A 21,092-nucleotide genomic window follows, 5' to 3' on the forward strand; every position below is an offset into this window, starting at 1 on the left:
CTCTTATATCTATCTTGTATCTTATATCTAGACCTAGAAGTCCCTATGCCTTCCCCAAGGCTCTGTCCTTTAAGGGCTTGGCTGTCCTATTTTGAATCTTAAACCCAACGGGATAGATTCCCATCCTCTCATCACCTCCCTTCTGAGGAGACCCATGCATTCCAGGTCCCTTCCTGGAGGTGCTATCTTATCTCCAGTAGAACCCAGTCCCAGTCCCCCCTCTCTTCCTTTCCTCTTCGGGCCCCACCTTTCCTTCTTCCGTTCGCTCTGAATGGGCAGCCTAGTCCCGAAGCTCCAAGCCCGGAGTGGGGTGGGGAGCCTGAGTACCCCAGTAGAGATGGGCCCCGCACATTCGCTGCTGGACTGCTTCTCACCATACGGGGGCAGAGGAAGGAGGACTGAGAGGATTCAGTGTGGGGAGGAGTGATGAGGCAGAGTGGAGGGAGGGAAAAAAGGAGGGACGACGGCACTGCGGAGGAAGAGGAAGATGGGCAGAGGGAAGGAGGATGAAGGAAGGGGGAGGGAGAGGAGGAAGGTAGGATTTAGGGATGATGGGGTGGGGAGGAGAGGGGGCCCCAGTGGAGGATGGTGAGAAGGGAGGAAAAAGAGGAGATTGGATGAGAGGGGATGGGGAGCCGAAGACTGGGGAAGAGGAGGTAACGAGAGGAGGAAAGGAGGCTGGGAAGGAGCATGGGGGAAGTGGAGCGGAGAAACGTGTGAGAAGCCGACCCTACTGGGGGGCTCCGTGCCTTTCCAGAACCTCCCCACCCCCACCTCCCCACGCCTGGAATGCCTTCCCTTGTCACCTCCGTTCCTTAAAAGCCCCGGATCCTTTAGAATCTCAACTGGCTTATCACCTCCCACCTGAGGGCTTCTCGGATCCTCCCTGCCTAGTGCCTCTCTCCTCCCTCCTTTCTCGCGTAAAGACGTTGTATAGATTTTCCACGTAGTTTCCCCAAGAAAAGGGAAACTCTCGAAGGGCTGAATCTGTTTCCATGTTTGTCTTTTGTATCTGAAGTGCCTGGCGTGTAGGAGGTGCTTAATGCATTTTTTTTCTTAATAAATGTTTAAATGGTTTTTAAAATTGATTTCCTGATTTATTAAGGGTGATGAGGGGGGAGGGAAGGATGGGGAGATGAGGAAATGGGGAAGGGGAGTTGGGAATAGGAGGGAAGGAGGGGGAGATTAATCAAGGGGAGAGGATAGGGAATGGAAAACTGGGGGATGGGAGATGGGGAAGGAGGATGAGCTTTGGGAAGGGGGACTGGTAGATTGGTAAAGGGGAGGGGGATTTGGGTTGGGGGTGAGGAAGGAGGAAGAGGAGGAGGAGCTGCCGAGGGGGAGGGGAATTCCCCTGCGCTGGGGTTTCCCCTTTCTTGGGGCGCGGCTGGGCCGAGGGCGGCTCTGAGAACGGGGCGGGGCCAAAGAAGGCCCCACCCCTGGGGAAAATAGGGAGGGCCCACCGCCCAGCGAGGGGCGGGACCTGGATCTGAGCCCCTCCTCGAGGCCCCGCCCCCTCCGCTTCGCACCGGAAGTGGTCCCTGGCTCGCAGCGGGTGCTGGAGCTAAGGCCCAGTTGCACCCGGAAGCGGTGGCTAGTCCCGGGGTCGAGTCCCGTGGGGTTCGGGCATCCAGCTCCGCCATGACCAACGAGCTGGACATCTTCGTGGGGAACACGACCCTCATTGACGAGGATGTATACCGGCTCTGGCTGGACGGATACTCGGGTGCGGGCGGGGGAGAGCGCGGGGGAGCACTGGGAGACCCTCGGGCGGGGGCCAGGCTGCGTGGGGACGGGGTGCGCCCTCTCCTCTCCTCCCCCGCCCCCATGGCCGCTTCTCTGTCCACAGTGAGCGATGCCGTGGGGCTGCGGGTGCGCTCGGGCATCCTGGAGCAGACGGGGGCCACGGCGGGAGTGCTGCAGAGCGATACCATGGACCACTACCGCACCTTCCACATGCTCGAGCGCCTGCTGCATACACCGCCTAAGCTGCTGCACCAGCTCGTCTTCCAGATCCCGCCGTCCCGGCAGGCCCTGCTCATCGAGAGGTGGGGGCCCCAGGCTCCTCTCCCGGCTGCCCTGCCCCGCCCCCTTAGCCCCACTCCAGCTGTTCAGCCCCGCCCCTTAGCCCCACCTATCGGCTCAGCTCCACCCCCTTAGCCCCACCCCAGCTGCTCAGCCCTGCCCCTTAGCCCCACCTATCGGCTCAGCTCCACCCCCTTAGCCCCACTCCAGCTGCTCAGCCCTGCCCCTTAGCCCCACCTATCGGCTCAGCTCCACCCCCTTAGCCCCACCCCAGCTGCTCAGCCCTGCCCCTTAGCCCCACCTATCGGCTCAGCTCCACCCCCTTAGCCCCACTCCAGCTGCTCAGCCCTGCCCCTTAGCCCCACCTATCGGCTCAGCTCCACCCCCTTAGCCCCACCCCAGCTGCTCAGCCCTAACCCTTAGCCCCACCTATTGGCTCAGCTCCACCCCCTTAGCCCCACTCCAGCTGCTCAGCCCTGCCCCTTAGCCCCACCTATCGGCTCAGCTCCACCCCCTTAGCCCCACCCCAGCTGCTCAGCCCTAACCCTTAGCCCCACCTATTGGCTCAGCTCCACCCCCTTAGCCCCACCCCAGCTGCTCAGCCCTGCCCCTTAGCTCCACCCAGCTGTTTGGCCCCACCCCCTTAGCCCCATCCCCAGCTGTTCAACCCCTCCGGGGGGGCCCCCCAGCTCTGTCCCCTACTCTGCCCACCCCCACAGCTTTAGCATCCCCAATTCAAGACCCCTTCCTTTTGGCCAGACATCCCATGTTTCTCAAGAGTGGAGGCCTGGGGCAGCTAGGTGGCGCAGTGGATAGAGCACCGGCCCTGGAGTCAGGAGGACCTGAGTTCAAATTCAACTCAGACACTTAACACTTACTAGCTGTGTGACCCTGGGCAAGTCACTTAACCCCAATTGCCTCACCAAAAAAAAAAAAAAAAAACCACAGTCGAGGCCTTTCCCCTACGGCTAGCCTTCTCTACTGCCAACTTCTTGGGCCTCTTCCCCACTTTCTCCCTCCTCCATCAGGCCCCCAGGCCCAGTCCAACCCGTTCCTCCAAGGCCTATCCCCCTCGCCCCCGCAGGTACTACGCCTTTGATGAAGCCTTTGTCCGGGAGGTGCTGGGGAAGAAGTTGTCCAAGGGCACCAAGAAGGACTTAGATGACATCAGCGCCAAGACTGGAGTGACTCTCAAGAGCTGCCGGAGACAGGTCAGGGCTCTGGGTTCTGGCCCTGGGATGCCCCAGTGCCTTGTTGTTCATCTCTTCCTTGGGACCCTTCAGCAGCCTCCCACCTAACTGGGCTCACCCACCCTGGGTCTTCTGGCCTCCCTCCCCAGCCCATCCTGTGTCCTAGCCACACTGCCTCCTCGAAGGCGCTAACGCCACAGCTCTGCTCAGAACCCTTTGTGGCTCCCCAGTACCTGCCTGAGACAATGGACACTCCTGAGCTTGGCACTCAGAGCCCTTCCCTTCCCAGCTTAGCTCCCAGGCAGAGCTAGAACAGAGAGTGGGGCTTTGTCCCAAGGTACCTGCATCCACCCTCTGAACAACCCTGCCCTTTCCTGGGGCCCACCCTGAGCTGGGCTTCTCCCACCTGTCAGAGGTTTTCCACTTCCCAGTCCCACCCCAGCTGAATTTGTCCAGGGCCACCAACGTCCTAGTTACAGCCAGACCCCATAGAAAGCAGCCTCTGCACTAAAATGGGCCGTCAGAGACCTGGGCTCTAGTTCCAACTCGGCCACTACCTTACTGGCTGACCTCTCTGGGCCTCAGTTTTCCCTGTAGAGGTGAACAGAATACTGGTCCTGGAGTCAGGAAACCCTGAGTTCATTTCTGGTTTCGGCTGTGGGACCCAGAGCAAGTCATATAACTTCTGCCTGCCTCAGTTTCCGCATCTGTAAAATGATCACACCTTCCTCCCAAGGTTGTGAGATTCAAATGAGATATTTGTAAAGCACTAAGCACAATGCCTGGCGTTTCATAAATGCTTGTTGGAAAAAATGACATGATCTCAGCCCTTTTCAGCCTCTTCTGACCTGGGTACATCTGCCCTCTCCCACTCCGTTCTCACAGCTCTGTCTGCTGAACATGACCTGGGCATTCTGCCCTAAGTGCTACTTCTGATGCACCAGCCCCCATCCCCGCCCCTCACAATGGAATTCCCCCCTTCCTCTGAGCTCTGCCCTCATTGCATGCTGGTTACACATCAGCTGACCCTAATGTTTTTGGGTTTTTTTAATTTAGAATTTGTCCCCCAAATTATGTATAAAACAATTTTTAACATTTATTATTATTATTATTATTATTATTAGCGGGGCAATGGGGGTTAAGTGACTTGCCCAGAGTCACACAGCTAGTAAGTGTCAAGTGTCTGAGGCCGGATTTGAACTCAGGTACTCCTGAATCCAGGGCCGGTGCTTTATCCACTGCGCCACCTAGCTGCCCCTCCTAACATTGATTTTTAAAACTTTGTGCTCCAAATTCTCTTCCTCCCTTCCTCCCCACTCCCTCTTAAGAACATGAGCAATTCAATATAAGTTATACATGTGTATTCATGCAAAACATTTCCATGTTAGGTTGTAAAAAAAAACAGACCAAAAAAAAAATCTTAAGAAAAAGGAACTAAAAAAAATGATGCTTCATTCTGTGTTCAAACACCATCAGTTCTTTCTCTAGAGATGGTTTGCATTTTTCATAAGTCAGAGTCATCTTGGATCATGGTATTGCTGGAAAAAGCTAAGCCATTCACAGCTGATCATCTTACAATGTTGCTGTCACTTTGTATACAGTACATTCCACTTTGCATCAGTTCATGTAAGTCTGTCCAGCTTTTCCTGAGAGCATCCTGCTCATCATTTCTTTTTTCTTTTTCTTTTTTATTTCTTTTTCTTTTTTTTTTTTTTTGGTGAGGCAATTGGGGTTAAGTGACTTGCCCAGGGTCACACAGCTAGTGTCAAGTGTCTGAGGCCAGATTTGAACTCAGATTCTCCTGAATCCAGGGCCAGTGCTCTATCCACTTTGCCACCTAGCTGCCCCATATCATTTCTTATAGCACAATAGTGTTTCATCATAATCTCAATCCCACAATTTGTTCAGCCATTCCCCAATTGATAGGCATCTCCTCAATTTCTATTTTTTATTAATTTTTTTTTTTTTGCGGGGCAATGGGGGTTAAGTGACTTGCCCAGGGTCACACAGCTAGTAAGTGTCAAGTGTCTGAGGCCGGATTTGAACTCAGGTCCTCCTGAATCCAGGGCTTTATCCACTGTGCCACCTAGCTGCCCCCATCTCCTCAATTTCTAATTCACCTTTTTGTTTTTCATCTCTTTTTGGATCCCAACCTGGTAGTAATATTATTATGACTATAATGTTTTATGGTGGTGATCTCATGTGAGCATCCCAGCACCAACTCTGTGCTGTAGGTGCCATTATTATCCCCACTTTACAGATGGTAAACTGAGGCAGAGAGCAGTCAGGTGACACTGTGCCTGAGGCAGCATCTAAACCCAGGTCTTCCTGGCCCAGAACCATAGGACATTAGAATCAGAAGAGACCTCAGAGGCAAAGTAGTCTAACTCCAACCAGAATAAGAGTCTTCTCTCTGACCCAGCCCCCTCACCCCCCCCCCCAGGAAGTACCCGTCCGGCTCTTCCTGAAGACCTCCTAAGGGCAGCTCGCCCTCCCTGGGCACCCTGCTGCTTGTTAGGATGTTCAAGTGTGCCCTTTTTTGGCCCCTCACATTGCTGGGGCACCTTTGAAGACAGCTGTATGATCACCCTGAGTCCTCTGTCTTCCAGGCTGTGAGTTTCCTGAGACAGGACACCAACACTTGGGGGATGCAGCCCGGGCGGCACTTAGGGGAAAATTTCATCTCTAAACAAGCAGAGCAACAAATTGGGTGTGCAGCTCAAAAACTAGAAAAAGAACAAGTACAAATCCCCAGTTAAACCCCAGTTTGGGAATCCTGAAAATCAACGGAGAGATGAATAAAATGAAAAGAAAACCATTGAACTAATTAATAAAAAACTAGTAGCTGGTTTTATGAGGGGAAAATAGCAATAAAATAGATAAACTATTGGTTAATTTGATTTAAAAAAAAGAAGAAGAAATCCAAATGACCAGGATCCAAAATGAAAAGGGTGAATTCATTCCCAGTTGAAGATGAAATGAAGACAGTTTATTAGGCGGTGAGTTCCCAGACCCTTCCACTAGCTTTCATCCCCCAGCACTGTCCTTCCTTAGACACTAATAACTCCTTTGAGCTCCCTGGGGGCAGGGACCCCAGACCCTGCCTGCTTACTCAGCCTCTCCTCAGCTGCCTCTTCTGCCCCACAGTTTGACAACTTCAAGAGAGTCTTCAAGGTGGTGGAGGAAATGCGGGGCTCCCTGGCCGGCAATATCCAGCAGCATTTCCTCCTCTCTGACCGGCTGGCCAGGTGAGGAGCATGGGGGGGCTGGGAGGGCTTGACCCTGGGCATCTGCAGTCTGGCTAAGAGCCCGGGCTTCCCCCAGGGACTATGCTGCTGTCGTCTTTTTCGCCAACAACCGCTTTGAGACAGGGAAGAAGAAGCTGCAATATTTGACTTTTGGGGACTTGGCCTTCTGTGCAGAGTTGATGATTCAGAACTGGACGCCTGGTGCTGTGGGTGAGTAGCTTCCCCTCCCCCCTGCCGCCCAGAAGGTTCAAGGTCAGGAAGTTCTGGATGCCCTGACTCTAGCCAACAGCTGCTTCCCACACATACACTGGCAGCTCCCAACAGAGGACTCCTGGCTCTGGGTCCCACCTGCTGTTTTCCCAAGATTCAAATGGGCCTTCACTCCTGCCCGGCAGACTAATGTAGGGAGGGACCCTAGGAGCCAGAGTAGGAACAGCCAAGCTTAGAGACCTACCAGATTTTAGTCCCATCCTTCTCTGGGGAGAAACTGAGTCATAGGATCTTGATTTGGGGCCAGAGGCCTTTAGATCTCAGAGGCCAGATCAAGAACTGGTGCCCAGTTAAGGGATAGCCTAAGGCCACTCAGCTAGTTAACATCTGAGGCATGATTTGAACCCAGGCCTTCCCAACTCCAGGTCCACCAGCCGAAAAAAGACTTAGCCAGGCCTATAAGTCAGGCCTCCTGTTTCCCAGGCAGCCAGGCTGCTTTTCTCTGCTCCGAGGCCCCTTCCTCTGCAGGCTCTGGCCAGATAGGGCTGCCTGTAGCCGGTGGCCGGGCCTCAGCCAGTCTGCCCCGCTTCTTTGGGCCCCTCTGCAGACTCTCAGGTCGATGACACCGACGTAGACCTGGACAAGGAATTTCTCCAGGACCTGAAGGAGCTAAAGGTGCTGGTGGCCGACAAGGACCTCCTTGATCTGCACAAAAGGTGGCTAAAGCAGGGAGGGAGGGGCCCCGGGCCAGGGTGGGGAGGACCCAGGGCCCAGGGTGAGCTGCTTCCTCCCTCACAGCTTGGTGTGCACTGCTCTCCGAGGGAAACTCAGCGTCCTTCCAGAGGCAGAAGCCAACTTCAAGGTCTGTCTCCCCTGGTCCTGCCAGGGGACCCTTAACCCCCTACCCTGCTGCCTGTGCGCCCAGAGAGAGAGGGGCGCAGCTTGCCTTCGGGTTGCATAGCATGTAATCAGGGTCACTCCTGAGGCCCCAGGCTGCTCTGCCTCCCCCTGCCCAGCTCGGTTACACACACTCTGGTTTCTTGTAGTGACTGCAGGAGATGCTGCTGCTCCTGTCGGGGCCCAAGGTGGCCAAGCTGACCTGGCAGCCCTGTGGGAGGAGGGCAGTGCTACCAACTGCCTCTGTCTAGAAGGGGTCCCCCTGCCCTGGGGTTCTGGGGTCCCTCGGGTGAGAGGGGCAAACTCCAAGACCCCTGGCTTCCTGACCCCACAGAACCTGTCTCGAGGGTTGGTCAACATCGCCTCCAAGCTAACCCACACCAAGGATGTGCGTGACCTGTTTGTGGACCTCGTGGAGAAGGTGGGGACCTCCCTGCCCTTCACTGTCAGGTTGCCTCCCCCTCCCATCCTGTCCTGCCCTTCTCAATTGTGCCTTATGATGGCAGAAAAGATTGGGTTGGGGCAGCTAGGTGGCAAAGTGGATATAAAGCACTGGCCCTGGATTCAGGAGTACCTGAGTTCAAATCCATCCTCAGACACTTAACACTTACTAGCCGTGTGACCCTGGGCAAGTCACTTAACCCCCATTGCCCTGCAAAAAAAAAAAAAGAAAAGATTGGGTTGGGGTCGGGAAGAGTGAGGCTGGATCCTCTTGTCTGCCCAGTTTATAGAGCCGTGCCGCTCCGACCGGTGGCCGCTGAATGACGTCCGGCTCTTCCTGAACCAGTATTCAGCTTCTGTCCACTCCCTGGATGGCTTTCGGTAAGGGCCCCTGCCCCATTTTCCGTTGCCCCAGCCCTCCTGCCCCTGCAGATGTCTGTCTGGTGCCCATGCTCCTGGCTGCCCATCCCCTTCTCCCCAGCACCAGCTGCATTGCAGGCCCTCGTTGGCATTGGGTCCCCAAGGTGGCTCCTTAGCTGTGGCAGCTGCCAGGACTGAGCCCTCTCTGAGTAGCTCCTCTCTCCACCCCCAGGCACCAGGCCCTTTGGGATCGCTACATGACCACTCTTCGAAGCTGCCTCTTGCGCATGTATCACGACTGAGGGCCCGGGGCTCCACCTCTAGGCCCAGGACACCTGCTCTGCAGTTCCTCACCTGGGCCCTGCCTACTCTGTGGATGGGAGGAAGGGGAAACTGAACTTGGGCCCAGAGAGGGCAGCTCAGCCCCCTGACACACCAACTCATCATTTCCACTGTGGGCAGGCGGGAGCCCAGGCCCTGGGAGGGGAGCTTAACTCGACCTGGGGGCAGGTATCCCAGGCCTGAGGTCCCCTGGTACAGCCCCTCCTGCCCTGTGGATTGGGGTGGGGCAGTGGGGAACCAGGCCCCAGGAAGGGCAGCTCAGCCAGACCCCAGCGGCTCACTAGCTAGCCCTGGGCCCTGTGGGCCAAAGCCCCGCTTTGTGCTGATAATAAATGGGCAGACCTAGGGCTGAGCCCTGACCTTGGAGAGTCTGACCAAGGGTGATTCTTGGGCCTGAAACAGGATTCTGGACGTAGTTGTGACATCTGGGTGGGGCCGGCGAGGGGGCCTTGCCTCAGAGGTCCCCGTTGCTTCTACTTATGTGAGGTCGGGTGGAGTGAGGTTGAATGAAATCACCTTGGAGGCCCCTTTGAGCTCTGACCTTGGGTCCCTTTGAAGGCCGCTCCTCTGAGGTCAAGGTTCTCCCTACCCCCGGACCCCAGGTCTAAAGTTCCATTTTCGAAGCTGTTCACTTGTTTCATGTCCTGCCTTCGGTGACCCGAGATCCCGGAGTGGCTCGCCATTTCCTTCTCCCGCTCAGTTTACAGATGAGGAAACTGAGGCAAACAGGCTGAAGTCAAGTCACACAGCTAGGGGGCGTCTGAGGTCACTTTGGAACTCCAGGCCGTGGCACTGGAGGCTGCTCATCTGTTTAGGGGGTGGGAGGCTGAGGGGAGAGCTCACTTTGCATCAGCAAAGCTCTCTGTGAAGCATCTTGTCCTGTGCTTGTGGAGAAGGGGGGAGGCCTGCACTGGAGCAGGGGCTTTCCTCCTCCTTCTGGGTCCTGGTTCCCTCAGGGGCCCCTCATCAGAGGCTTGGTTTTTGCTTCTCAAATTCATAATGGAGGACAATGCTGCATTTCAGTCAGAGGCTGGTGAAAAGAAATGGTTTTCCCCCCAATCTATCCATGGACCTGAGGTGAAGAACCCCTGGATTAGACGAATACAGTCAGATGGTTTAAGGACTAGGCTGGACTGGAGGTCCTCACTGATGGCCCAGTGTCCACCTGGCTGGAGGTCTTTGGTGGGGTGCCTCAGGGATCTGCGCCCAGTACTGAAGGAAGACTTTGAAGGCCTGCCCCTCCAAGCTGGGAAGGAGAATTAATACTGCCTGAGAATGTCTGAGAGGCCTGAGCTCTGGGCTGAGTGTGTGAGGAAGTGATGGCAGCTCATGCCTCTATGGTGCTGATGGGCCACTAAGCTCTTTACAATTATTCTCGTTTGATGCCTAGAGGTAGGTGCTGTTATTATCCCTGTTTTTTCTGATGAGGAAACTGTGACATACAAGCTAAGTGAATTTGGCACTAGCCACTGAACTGCCCGTATAATTGGGCACAACAGATCAACTTTACAAGCTTAGGATGGGGGAGTCATGCATTTGCATTTGTTGGGAGGGGGAAGAACCATTTGTTCTGAAAAGGATATGGGCATCTTAGTGGACTGCAGACTCAATGTGAGTCAGCAGTAGAGTATATGTGGCCAGCCCTGGGCTGCTTTGAACTTCTAGGGATAGGGAGATGAAAACACACACACACACACACACACACACACACACACACACACACACACACACACACACACACACACACTCTGTTTAGCCCCCATCTATTCCGAACCCTTAGGGCTGTCCCCTAGAGAAGTGGGAGGCCTCTTCTTGGAGGTCTTCAGACAGACCCTTGATGGCCCTTTGACCCCTCAGCAAGCATGTTCTAGTGGGAGCTGGACCAGACGGCCACGGACGTCCCGTGGGCTCTTCTGAAGTTCTTTCTAGCTCCCACATTCTAAGTTTGCTTCTTTCACGATGAGCTTTCCCTCCCTCCATTTGCCAATTCATTTTGGAGACTGGCCCAACAGCTTTATTGCATTCAAAGCACAGGATGCTTTGTAGGGAATGAGCATCCTGGCAGGAGAGGCGGCACAGGGGAGTCTAGCTGGGGCAGCGAATGCTGGGGGCTTGGGTTTCTTTCATGAGAGCGGTGACTGGGTACTCCACGATGCCACAGGCATTACTCCCTCGGTGCAGCCGGAAGTAGCCCTGGTGGGTGGGATGGGGGTTGAGGTGAAGGCCAGAGGGCCAGGCTCAGCTGCGCTTTGCCTCCCCGCTCCCCATTCTCCCCTTTGAGCCTCACCCTTTCTCCCCAGCTGCTGCTCCAGGAGTTTTTTAGGATCCAGTAGGTAAAGTTGTGGACTGCAAGGGAGATTAGAAGCCAGGGTGATGGGGGAGACCCCAAGCTAAGGCCAAAGTCCCCCCAAGTCTCCCCCAAACACTCACTCTGGCCAAAGCCCACTAGCAGTACGCAGTGGTTCAGTTCCTGGGGGTCACAATTGTGGTAGGGTCTTATCACTCCTCTTCTGTAGGTCTGATGGAGAAGGAAGTAGAATATGGTGAGTCTTTGGAGATCTAGGGTCCACTAGCTAACTTCAGGGCAGCTCTTCCATCCCTACCTGCAGGAGTTTTTGATTGATGGTCACAGTGATGGGTCCCTTTTCTGCCAAATACTGAGCTATATCTGTGGGAAAGGCTGGTGTTAGTCTCCTAGAATGAGGGAGGGGGAGTTGGAGGGCCTGTAGAAAGCCCCTCATTTCTGCAGAAGGGGAAGTGGTGTCCAAGGTCACAGTGGAGTGCCCCAGCCCTCGGGTCAGGTTTCTACAGCCACTGAGACTCACTCAGCCCCCCACTCCCCTCCCCAGCTATGTTCCCCATTTTGCTGTTTAGTTTCCCTCCCCTCTTGGAGTCGTGAGGCAGGGACAGGGGTGAGGCCACCCCAATCTCAGGCTCCAGGCTGATACCCCTCACACCCACCACCCACCAAATGCTTTCACACCTGAGGATCTGTGGCTGGGGACTAGCCTGGGGTCTTAGGCCAGAGACAGCAGCTAATTCTGCTCAAGAAGTGGGGTTCAGACTGATCCCAGTGTGGGGCACCTGCCCACCTTGTGTGTAGAAGAGAATCCTAATTCCCTTTTCCAAAGGGGGAGGGAGGTACAGGAGGGGTTATGTCCATTTTGTAGATGGGGGAGTGAAGTCTCATCAAGAGAAAGGGACACATTCAAGGTTACTGAGCGGCTGGTGCCAGGAGTTGGTGGCCCAATGAAACCCAGCTGACCTTGCCAACAGGAGTGAGGGGGAGCCCAGCCCCTTTGTCAGCCTCCACGCCCATCCTGCAGGGCCCGGCTGGCTTTGGGTTTAGGGGCCCTGGCACCTACAGTTCTCATCCTTGGGCAGCATCAAGAAGCTCGAGATCCAGGCCCGTTTCTTCTTTAGTTGGCAGCCTCTGGGGGAGGGTTGGGCTCTGTAGGGGTAATCCTTCTCTTCGGCCAGGCCTCCTAGTTGGGAGGAGGAGACTTAGAGGTCCCCGCCCCTGTCCCATAGGGTCCCCGCATCATGCCAGAGACAGGCCCGTGGAGTCCTCCCCTGGTCTGGGCCTCTGCTGTCCAAGGGAGTTGGAGCCTGTGGGCCCACGGGATCGAGGGTGCACCTACTTTGGCTGAGGATGGTTGAGAAGGCGTCCCAGGTGTAGCCGCCCTCACAGCCTTGTCCACAGCGGCGACAGTCCAGCACTTCTGTGGGGAGAAGGTGCCTCAGTTACACCCCACCCCCAATCTCACCGTCCATGTGCATCAGCCGTGGACCCAAAGCGGAGGATCTTGCTTCATCGGAGGATCTTGCTTCATTGTGGATCAGGCTTCCGAAATCCTGGAGACTGACCTCTCGGCACTGAAGCAGGGGCTTGTGGCATGTCTCCCCCCACACTTAGCAGTGTATACATGGGGGGGGGCGGGGTGCAGCATGCACCGGAATTTGGGCCCAAAGCTCCCAGTGCTGATCCCTGCCTGTGGGACCCTTCCAGGCCCTGCTTACCTCACCAGTAAAGGGGGGGCCAGGCTTGACTTGGGAGCTTCCTGCTTAAGCTGGCAGGGTTCCCTGGGGGCCACAGTCCCTATGCCTACAGCCCTCTGAAGCTTGCCAGGGCGGCTCAGGATGGGCTCCTGAGGTGGGGGAGGGGAGGGGAGCTGGGGGAGGAGAAATTCCCTGACCTGTTAAGGTCTGGGATCCAAGCCCAGGTTTCCCAAATCCAGGCCTAGCCTTCTTTCCCTTATTCCATGTTCTAATCCAAAAAGCACTGAAAAGCCTCCTGTGGGCTACACCCGGGAATACAAAGACAAAACTAGTCCCTGCTCTCCACCTGCCCACGGGGAACATACTGCACATGCAAACATGATCATCGAAAGAAGGAGAGATTAAGCACAAGATTCAGCCTCCCACCCTCGGACCATTGCAGAGGCTGTGGCCCATGCCTAGGATGCCCATGCCCCCTCAAACCTAGAGCTCCCCTCAGGGGCCTCCCTCCTCCCAGCAGGATGCAAGCTTCTGAAGGGTGCTGAGTCAATACTCATTAGTTTGTCGATGAGAAGAGACTGGATGTGGGGCATGAGGGAGGGAAGAGTCGAGGTTGCCAATCTGGGTGAGTGGAAGGGTGGCAGTCATGAAAGGGAAGGCTGGAGAAGGTACATCTTGGGGAGAAGATGAGAGCTGTGGAGGTGCTTAAGATGCTTAAGGGACATCCAGGTGGGAATGCCAAGCAGGGATTGTTGCTACAGATCAGGAGAGAGATTCCTGGGAGCATCTGCATAGAGGGGATCGTTAGACCCATGGAGCTGTTGGGATCAGCAGACAAGGAAGAGATGAGGACCCAGGACAAGCTGGGGTTACTGGGAGTCAGTATGGGTGGCTCTGCACAAGCTGCTACAGGCCCACTTACTGCACACACAGATGCCACTGGAGGAGGCCTTGCCCTGGGAAATCCTCCTCCCCAATGGATGCCCCCACACCCAAGCAGCCCCCCCACCCAGTACCTTGCACAGAGAGCTGGAAATGCATCTGGTATCTGATGGCCCACAAGGCTTCAACGTTACCCACAGCTGAAATGGCCCAGCAGCTGTTGCATGTTTTCTGTGGGGAGAGGTTGGTTTCTGCCCTAGCTAGTTTGTCCATCCTTCTGTCAATCCAGGAAGGAAGGAGAGGAGAGACTTTGAGGCATCTGCTCCTTTGAGGGTGTCAGGGAAAGGGCTGGGGGATGACTTGGTTCAAGAACTAGGGTTAGTCAGATGGTCTGGCTGGGGATGGGTAGGGGACCCAAAAGTTAGCTGGGACAACGGGTGAAATGAAGCTGGCACTTGGGGTAGAATCTGGTACCTGATCTCTCACAGGGGTCAGGACCCCTGCGTTCCTCCAGTCACAGGAACGAGCCTTCAGCCTCTGCAGTCTTGGGTACCCTCCTGTCTTTAGCCTGGGATCTGAGGAGCTGGTTCGGGATGGTTGGTAGAGCTGGCGAAATTCCTCCTCTGTGCAGATAAATGACGGCCTTAGCAGCCATAGACCCAAAGAGCCTAACCTCACACATGAGCCTTTTCCATTCCCAGTCACACTGCTGGGGCTTAGGGATCACTTGTCTCTAACTTTCCATAAACTGGTCCTCAAGAGAGGGGTGGACCCACTAAGGTTAGGTGTCAGTAAGGCCCATAGGGTTGTCAGGTGTCCAGAGCCCTCTCTGGCACATTAAGTTTCCTCATTCCCAAATCCCTTCTTTCCATAAAAGTATTTCATTATTTTCAGTTACATTTAGAGATATTTTTCAACATTTGTTTTTATAATATTTCTAGTTTCAAATTTTTCTCCCTCTTTCCCCCATCCCCAAGACAGCAAGTAATAAGTTATATATGTACAATCACATGAAACCTATTTCTGCATTAGTCCTGTTGTGAAAGAAGAATCAGATCAAATAGGAAAAACCTCAAAAAAGAAAAACAAAAAATGTAGAAATAGGACGGTTCCATCTGCATCTAGATGCCACAGTTCTTTTTTTCTGCATTTGGAGCATTTTCCTTCATGGGTCCTTTGGAACTATCTTGGACCGTTGTATTGCTGAGAAGAGTCAAGTCGATCACAGTCGATCCACACACAGTGTTGTTGATGCTGTGTACAATGTTCTGCTGGCTCTGCTCCTCTCACTCAGCATCAGTTCGTGTGAGTCCTTCCAGGTTTCTCTGAACTCCTGCTCATCGTTTCTTGCAGCACAATAGTATTCCATTACATTCATATACCACAGCTGGTTCATTGTGAGAAAATAATGGGATTTGACAAATACCCAAAGGCCCAACCTGAGATTAATTTAGAACTGATTGAATTAAGTGAGACTGATTGAGAGTGATTGACTTTGCTGATTAAACTACTTATAGTTAATTCAATTAGAGCCAGACCTGGCTGACTCCCAAGAGGGAGTGTTCTCAGAGGCTGTGGACTATGACATCAACTCAAATCCAATGAACCAATGGATTTGGATGAGGCCAACCAATCAGCTTGAAGCAGTGTGTAAGGACCGCCTCTTCTCCAGACCTATAAAAAGCTTCCACACGCAGTTTGTGGTTGAAATAGACTTGAGGAAGAACCAGACCAGGCTGGAACTCTAGGTTAGATAGGCATTTTCTTAACTTTCTGAACTCCACATGTTCTCTTTTTACTAATACCTAGTATGCTTTAATAAATGCTTAACGCCCAAAGACTGGTGCTAAAGCTTCTAATTTAAGTAAACCACACATTGAGATTTTAAACATCACATCAGGGGCAGCTAGGTGGCACATTGGATAAAGCACCAGTCCTGGATTCAGGGGGATCTGAGTTCAAATCTGACCTCAGACACTTGACACTAGCTGTGTGACCCTGGGCAAGTCACTTAATCCTCATTGCCCCAGCCAAAACAAAAAAACAAACAAAAAAACCCCATCACATCAGCCAGCCATTCCCCAATGGATGGGCAGCCCCTCAATTTCTAATTCCTTGCCACCACAAAAAGAGCAGCTATAAATATTTTTGTACATATGGGTCCTTTTCTCTTTCTTATGATCTCTTTGGGAAAAAGACCTAATAGTGGTATTGCTGGGTCAAAGGGTAATGTACAGCTTTATAGCCCTATGGGCATAATTCCAAATTGCTCTCCAGAATGGTTGGATCAGTTCACAGCTCCACCAATTTTTCCAATTTTTCCACAGCTTCTCCAACATTTATTATTTTCCTTTTCTGTCATATTAGCCAATCTGATAGGTGTCAGGTGGTACCTCAGAGTTGTTTTAATTTGCATCTCTCTAATCAATAGTGACTTAGAGCATTTTTTCATATGACAATAGATAGCTTTGATTTCTTCATCAGAAAACTGCCTGTTCATATCCTTTGACCATTTCTCAATTGGGGAATGACTTGGTTTCTTATAAATTTGATTTAGTTCCCTATATATTTTAGAGATGAGGCCTTTATCAGAAATACTGGCTATAAAAATTGTTTCCCAGCTTTCTCCCTTCCTTCTAATTTTGGCTGCATTGCTTCTGTTTGTAACAAACCTTTTAAATTTAATGTCATCAAAATCATCCATTTTGTATTTCATAATATTCTCTATCTCTTGTTTGGTCATAAACTGTTTCCAAAGATCTGAGAGGTAAATTATTCCTTCCTCTCCTGATTTACCTATGGTATCACCTTTTATGCCTAAATCATATACCCATTTTGGCCTTATTTTAGTATAAGGTGTAAGATGTTGGTCTATGCCTAATTTTTGCCATACTCTCTTCCAGTTTTCCCAGCAGTTTTTGTCAAATACTGAGTTCCTATTCCAAAAGCTGGAGTCTTTGGGTTTATCAAACAGTACATTACTAAAGTCATTTACTAATGTGTCTCCTGTGCCTAGCCTATTCCATTGTTCTTCCACTCTATCTTACCAGATAATTTTGGTGACTGCTGCTTTATAGTAAAGCTTAGATTTGGTACAGCTAGCCCACCTTCCTGTGCATTTTTTTCCAAATGCCTTCTTTCAAAGAGCAAACAGTGGAACTTCCTGTAAAGATCCCTTAGGTCTCATCCTAAAAAATAACTTCTATATCAATGGACCATAGACATGGAAGCCATCCTGCCCAATCCTTCCATTTCACAGATGAGAAAATTTAGGCCCATGGAAAGGAAGAGATGACTAAGTCCATCATTCTTTCCACTGCACCCCCACTGTTTCCTGCACACATAAAATTGCTACAGAATTGGGGCAGCTAGGTGGCGCAGTGGATAGAGCACTGGGCCTGGAGTCAGGAGGATCTGGGTTCAAATCCGGCCTCAGACACTTGAACCTCTCTGTGTGACCCTGGGCAAGTCACTTAATCCCAATGGCCTCACCAAAAAATAAAAATAAAAATTGCTACAGAATTGAGGCAATTGTGTTTCTCAAAGGAAGCAAAAATAGCTTAGGACCAAGAAATTCCTTCCTTGGTCTCAAAATGAGACAGGTAGCCTTTACCAATGCTTGCTTGGTTGAGCTGTGAGCTCAGCTACAGAGAGCTGTTATGTGTTTCAGCTGTCTTGTCTTAGATCTACACAAGGAGCTTGTTTGTAAGGAAGAGGAAGAGGAGGCTTGGCCAAGTGAAACACAATGCCAAAAAGTGTTGAAGTCAGAGCTTGGAAAAGAGAGGGAAAAAGGAAGAAAGAAGGTGGGAAGGAAGGAGATCCAGACTGAAAAAAGGACCTTTGGTTTCTACTCCTGGCTTTGCCTCTACCTCCATGGGTGGTGGTGGTTGTTCAGTCATGTCCAACTCTCCACGACTGCAGAGATTAGGGTATGATTCGCCATTTCCTTCTCCAGTTCACGTGACATATGAGGTGAAGTGACTTGTCCACAGTCACACAGCTAGGAAGTATCTGAGGTTAGATTGGAAGTCAGGTCTTCCTGATTCCAGGCTTGGTGTTCTAACCACTGTACTACCTTGCTGCCCCACCGTGGGTGCTCCTGGGTAAGTCCTTTCCTGTCTCTAGGCCTCAATTTTCTCAGTTATAAAACATGGACAATAATATTTCTGTGCCTCTCAGGAGGGATCATAGCAGACTCTGGAGGAGTGGAGGGCTTTAATCTTGAAAAACTTAACATGTAGGGGCAGCTAGGTGGTGCAGTGGATAAAGCACTGGCCCTGGATTCAGGAGGACCTGAGTTCAAATCTGGCCTCAGACACTTGACACTTACTAGCTGTGTGACCCTGGGCAAGTCACTTAACCCTCATTTCCCCAGCGCCCCCCCCAGAAAAGAAAAACTTGACATGGGGGACAATGGGGAAGCAGGTCTAGTGTGGGGGTAAAACTTGGATGGAATGCTGGACTTGGAGTCAGGAAAACCTTGGTCCCAAATTCTGCTCTGACATTTATGACCTAGGTGATGATGGGCCAGTCACTTAACCCCCCTAAGCCTCAGTTTCCTTATCTGTAGAATGGGGGAGAAGTTTGGCCCAGACATCCTCTAGGCTCCCCTCCAGCTCCATGCCTCGGAGCAGGGGCCTGACCCTAGGAGGTCATTCTTCAGTTCTGATTCCATCCTACCTGTGAGGTCGCTGAACTGGGTCACCCCAAACTGGGCCATACCCCTGTGCTCCTCCGTCAGCTGCTTGGCCCGGGCCAGGTTGTCAGCAAAGATCTCAAAGCGGCGTGCTTGTTCTAGAGAGGGGATTTTTTTCTTTTCAAAATTTTTTTTACATTTTATTTTATTTTAAAATATATTTAAAATTTTTTTCTAAATACATGTAAAGATTGTTTTCAACATTCATTTTTGTAAGATTCTGAGTTTCAAATTTTTCTACGTCCCTCTCTTCCCTCCCCCTCCCAAAGACAGCAAGTGATTGGATATAGGTTATACAGTACAGTCATGTACAACCTATTTCCACACTAGTCATGTTGTGAAAGAAGAATCAGAACAAAAGGAAAAGACCACAAGAAAGAAAAACCAAAAGGAAGTGAAAATATTATGCTTTGATCTGCATTCAGACTCCATAGGCCTTTCTCTGGATGTGGAGAGCATTTTCCATCATGAGTCTTTTGGCATTGCTTTGGATCATTGTATCTCTGAGAAGAGTTAAGTAGAGAAGGGATTTAGAGGGCTCTGAGGGTAGGAAGAAGAACTGGACCTCCCTCTGCTTCCCACTCAGAAACTTCTTCATCCTTTCCCACCTGGGATGCCCTGCAAGCCCACCTGTACCACTCCCCACAAAAGTTAGAGGAGTCTTAGCCCTTCAACAGCTCATCTCTCCTGCCAGCTCTGCTGCTGACCCCTCTCTGGTCTGCTCCTGTGGTGTGGGCATGGAAGGCTATCCCTTCTCTGACCCTCAGTTTGTTCATCTGTAAAATGGGATAATCTCCACATAAAAGCCATTCTGGTAAGATGTGGTTGGCTACCTACAAGAAGGCCCAGGTCAGTAAAGACCTTCCCTAACAGAGCTATGAAAATGCCAGTGATACCACACATATAAACATCCATCCATCCATGCATATACACATATACATACGCACACACATACACACATACCTACAGACATCCCCAGAATGGAGAGACCAGCCCTGCCAGGCCTGAGGGTGGGTATTTGCCTAGCTCAGATCAGCTAAGTGGCCAAGTAGCCACTGATGATGAGAAGGTTAAGGGCGGGGAAGGGAGGTCATGCACAGAGAGAAACCTTCCTGTTTATTGTCTGCCTCCTTTTCACACTCATCTCTGAGGGAATGAGTGTGTCTGTAGCTGAGGCTCCTGTGTCTGTGCTGGGGGGCCTGGGGCTGGGACATGAGGCAGGGGCTAGAGCAAGAGATTCTGTGCTAGAATGTTGGGAGCAATACAAAATGTCTGAACGTGAAACTTGGGATGTTAGAGCTGAGAGGGACCCTAGAACATGGAACACAGAAGGTCTGCTGGGGGGAGGGGGGCTTAGAACATAGGATGTCAAACATGAGAGACACCTTAGAACACAGACCACAGACTATCAGAGTTGGGGGGATGGACTTAGAGAACATAAAATGTCAGACTTGAGAGGGGCCTTAGAGAACCTAGAACCTAGAATGTCAGAGCTGGGAGGGGCCTTAGAGACACCTAGTCTAAAATCTTGATCCTACCAATGGGGATCAAAGTCAAGAGGACCTGGTTCTCCTGACTTTCTGTCCAAGGCCAGAAAAGGCAAGAAGTGGATGAGGGTTGGGGGACCAAAGGGCCTGGCGGCTTTGGAGACGCTGCCACGCCGTAGTGCACACACAAAGATATCTGCATACCCAGTGCACATGTAGACATGTGAATACACATGTCCCATTGATCTGTGCAAGTGATATCTACATATGCTCACACATGTGCACAGACATGAAGGAATAGAAGAAGTCCCACCTGCTGCATCTGGGTAGCTCCTGTTATACTGCATCTGAAAGGCCTTGAATTGCTCCACGGGGTCCCAGGTGACTGGTGGCAGGTCATCGAAGCTCTAGGGGAAGGACAGGGAGTGTGGGTGTAGAGGGAGGCCCTGCTGCCTCCTCTTGGAGAAGGGATGGGCCTAGGTAGCTGGGTGCCCACCTGGGCCGAGCCTTCAGAGACCAGCAAAGGGCCTTAGCCTCGCTGTGGACATTGAGAAACTAAGGCGCAGAGAGAGAAAGCGACTTTCATAGCTGGTCAGTGGCAGAGCCAAAGTTATGGCCCAGGTCTACAAACCCCATTCAGGGCTTTTTATCCTCCATTCCAATTCATTGCCATCCCCAAAGTCTTCTCAGTGTTGTTCCTGACCATGGTGGAGGACCGAGAGAAAAAGGTGGGATGTGGGAAGTTAGGAGAGTGAGGGGCTCCCAGTGGTAGGACTGGGTCTGGACTCGGGCAGAGGGGCGTGGCAGGGGCTGGGAGGGAAACTGGGATGCTGAGGTGGGACTGAGGGCAGGCATTAGGGGAGAGGTCTGTAGCCTGCTATGGGAGCAGAGCAGAATTTGAATTAGAATATGATGGGAAAAGAAAACTGGGCGCTGATCAAAGCAAGCTAGCAGATTGCATAGGGAGCTTACCTGTTCCAGTGGGGACTGGGTGTTCCAGGCTAGGCCTGCCATGGCCAGCAGCCCCAGGAGGTAGGAGAGCTCAGTAAAGGGCATCATGAAGCCAGTGAGCAGTCTGAGAAGTGAGGGGAGAACAGTCAGATAGGTGAGAGAGGTCAGGAAACCAACCACCAACCTCAGTAGTGGGGGAGGGGGCGGTCATAAACCCTACCCTCAGAAAGGAAACCAGGAGGGTGAGACCCGGGGGCGTGAGTAAGAGCCCACGCTTCCTGAACAGGGCCTAGTCTCCTTCCTTTTGTGCTCCGTTCCTGGGCATCCTGGAAAGTTTGGGATGTCAAAAGCAGAGGCAGCTGGA

At 52.2% G+C, this 21,092-nt stretch overlaps 2 protein-coding genes across 2 annotated transcripts; one reads left to right on the forward strand and one right to left on the reverse strand.

Annotated features, from left to right (window-relative positions):
- Nucleotides 1–1,528: 1,528 nt before the first annotated feature.
- LOC122733052 (FGF1 intracellular binding protein) lies at nucleotides 1,529–9,081 on the forward strand. The gene is made up of 10 exons (XM_043973544.1): nucleotides 1,529–1,726; nucleotides 1,850–2,048; nucleotides 3,110–3,236; nucleotides 6,363–6,463; nucleotides 6,540–6,673; nucleotides 7,281–7,389; nucleotides 7,472–7,535; nucleotides 7,905–7,991; nucleotides 8,295–8,392; nucleotides 8,604–9,081. The coding sequence occupies exons 1-10, from the start codon at nucleotides 1,642–1,644 to the stop codon at nucleotides 8,671–8,673; spliced, it is 1,074 nt and encodes a 357-aa protein (XP_043829479.1). The 5' UTR covers nucleotides 1,529–1,641; the 3' UTR covers nucleotides 8,674–9,081.
- A 1,569-nt stretch (nucleotides 9,082–10,650) lies between these two features.
- On the reverse strand, nucleotides 10,651–20,843 carry CTSW (cathepsin W). The gene is made up of 11 exons (XM_043971989.1): nucleotides 20,750–20,843; nucleotides 20,091–20,184; nucleotides 18,275–18,388; nucleotides 14,069–14,217; nucleotides 13,729–13,825; nucleotides 12,355–12,435; nucleotides 12,079–12,198; nucleotides 11,317–11,381; nucleotides 11,144–11,231; nucleotides 11,001–11,059; nucleotides 10,651–10,906 (listed from the first exon to the last, which is right to left on the reverse strand). Exons 1-11 carry the CDS (start codon nucleotides 20,834–20,836, stop codon nucleotides 10,799–10,801), a joined length of 1,062 nt encoding a protein of 353 aa, XP_043827924.1. The 5' UTR covers nucleotides 20,837–20,843; the 3' UTR covers nucleotides 10,651–10,798.
- Between the last annotated feature and the right edge of the window lie 249 nt (nucleotides 20,844–21,092).

The sequence above is a fragment of the Dromiciops gliroides genome, chromosome 6 (assembly GCF_019393635.1).
Source record: "Dromiciops gliroides isolate mDroGli1 chromosome 6, mDroGli1.pri, whole genome shotgun sequence".
Classification (NCBI taxonomy): Eukaryota; Metazoa; Chordata; class Mammalia; order Microbiotheria; family Microbiotheriidae; genus Dromiciops; species Dromiciops gliroides.

Bases quoted from the DNA above. Each gene is read 5' to 3' on its own strand.
- LOC122733052 (XM_043973544.1), top strand. From the start codon at position 1,642: ATGACCAACGAGCTGGACATCTTCGTGGGGAACACGACCCTCATTGAC. The intron at 1,727-1,849 runs GTGCGGGCGGGG...CTCTGTCCACAG, and splicing joins CTGGCTGGACGGATACTCGG to TGAGCGATGCCGTGGGGCTG. The intron at 3,237-6,362 runs GTCAGGGCTCTG...TCTGCCCCACAG, and splicing joins TCAAGAGCTGCCGGAGACAG to TTTGACAACTTCAAGAGAGT.
- CTSW (XM_043971989.1), bottom strand. From the start codon at position 20,836: ATGATGCCCTTTACTGAGCTCTCCTACCTCCTGGGGCTGCTGGCCATG. The intron at 11,060-11,143 runs GTGAGTGTTTGG...TCTCCCTTGCAG, and splicing joins GCTAGTGGGCTTTGGCCAGA to TCCACAACTTTACCTACTGG. The intron at 10,907-11,000 runs GTGAGGCTCAAA...CCCACCCACCAG, and splicing joins GCAGCAGCTGGGGAGAAAGG to GGCTACTTCCGGCTGCACCG.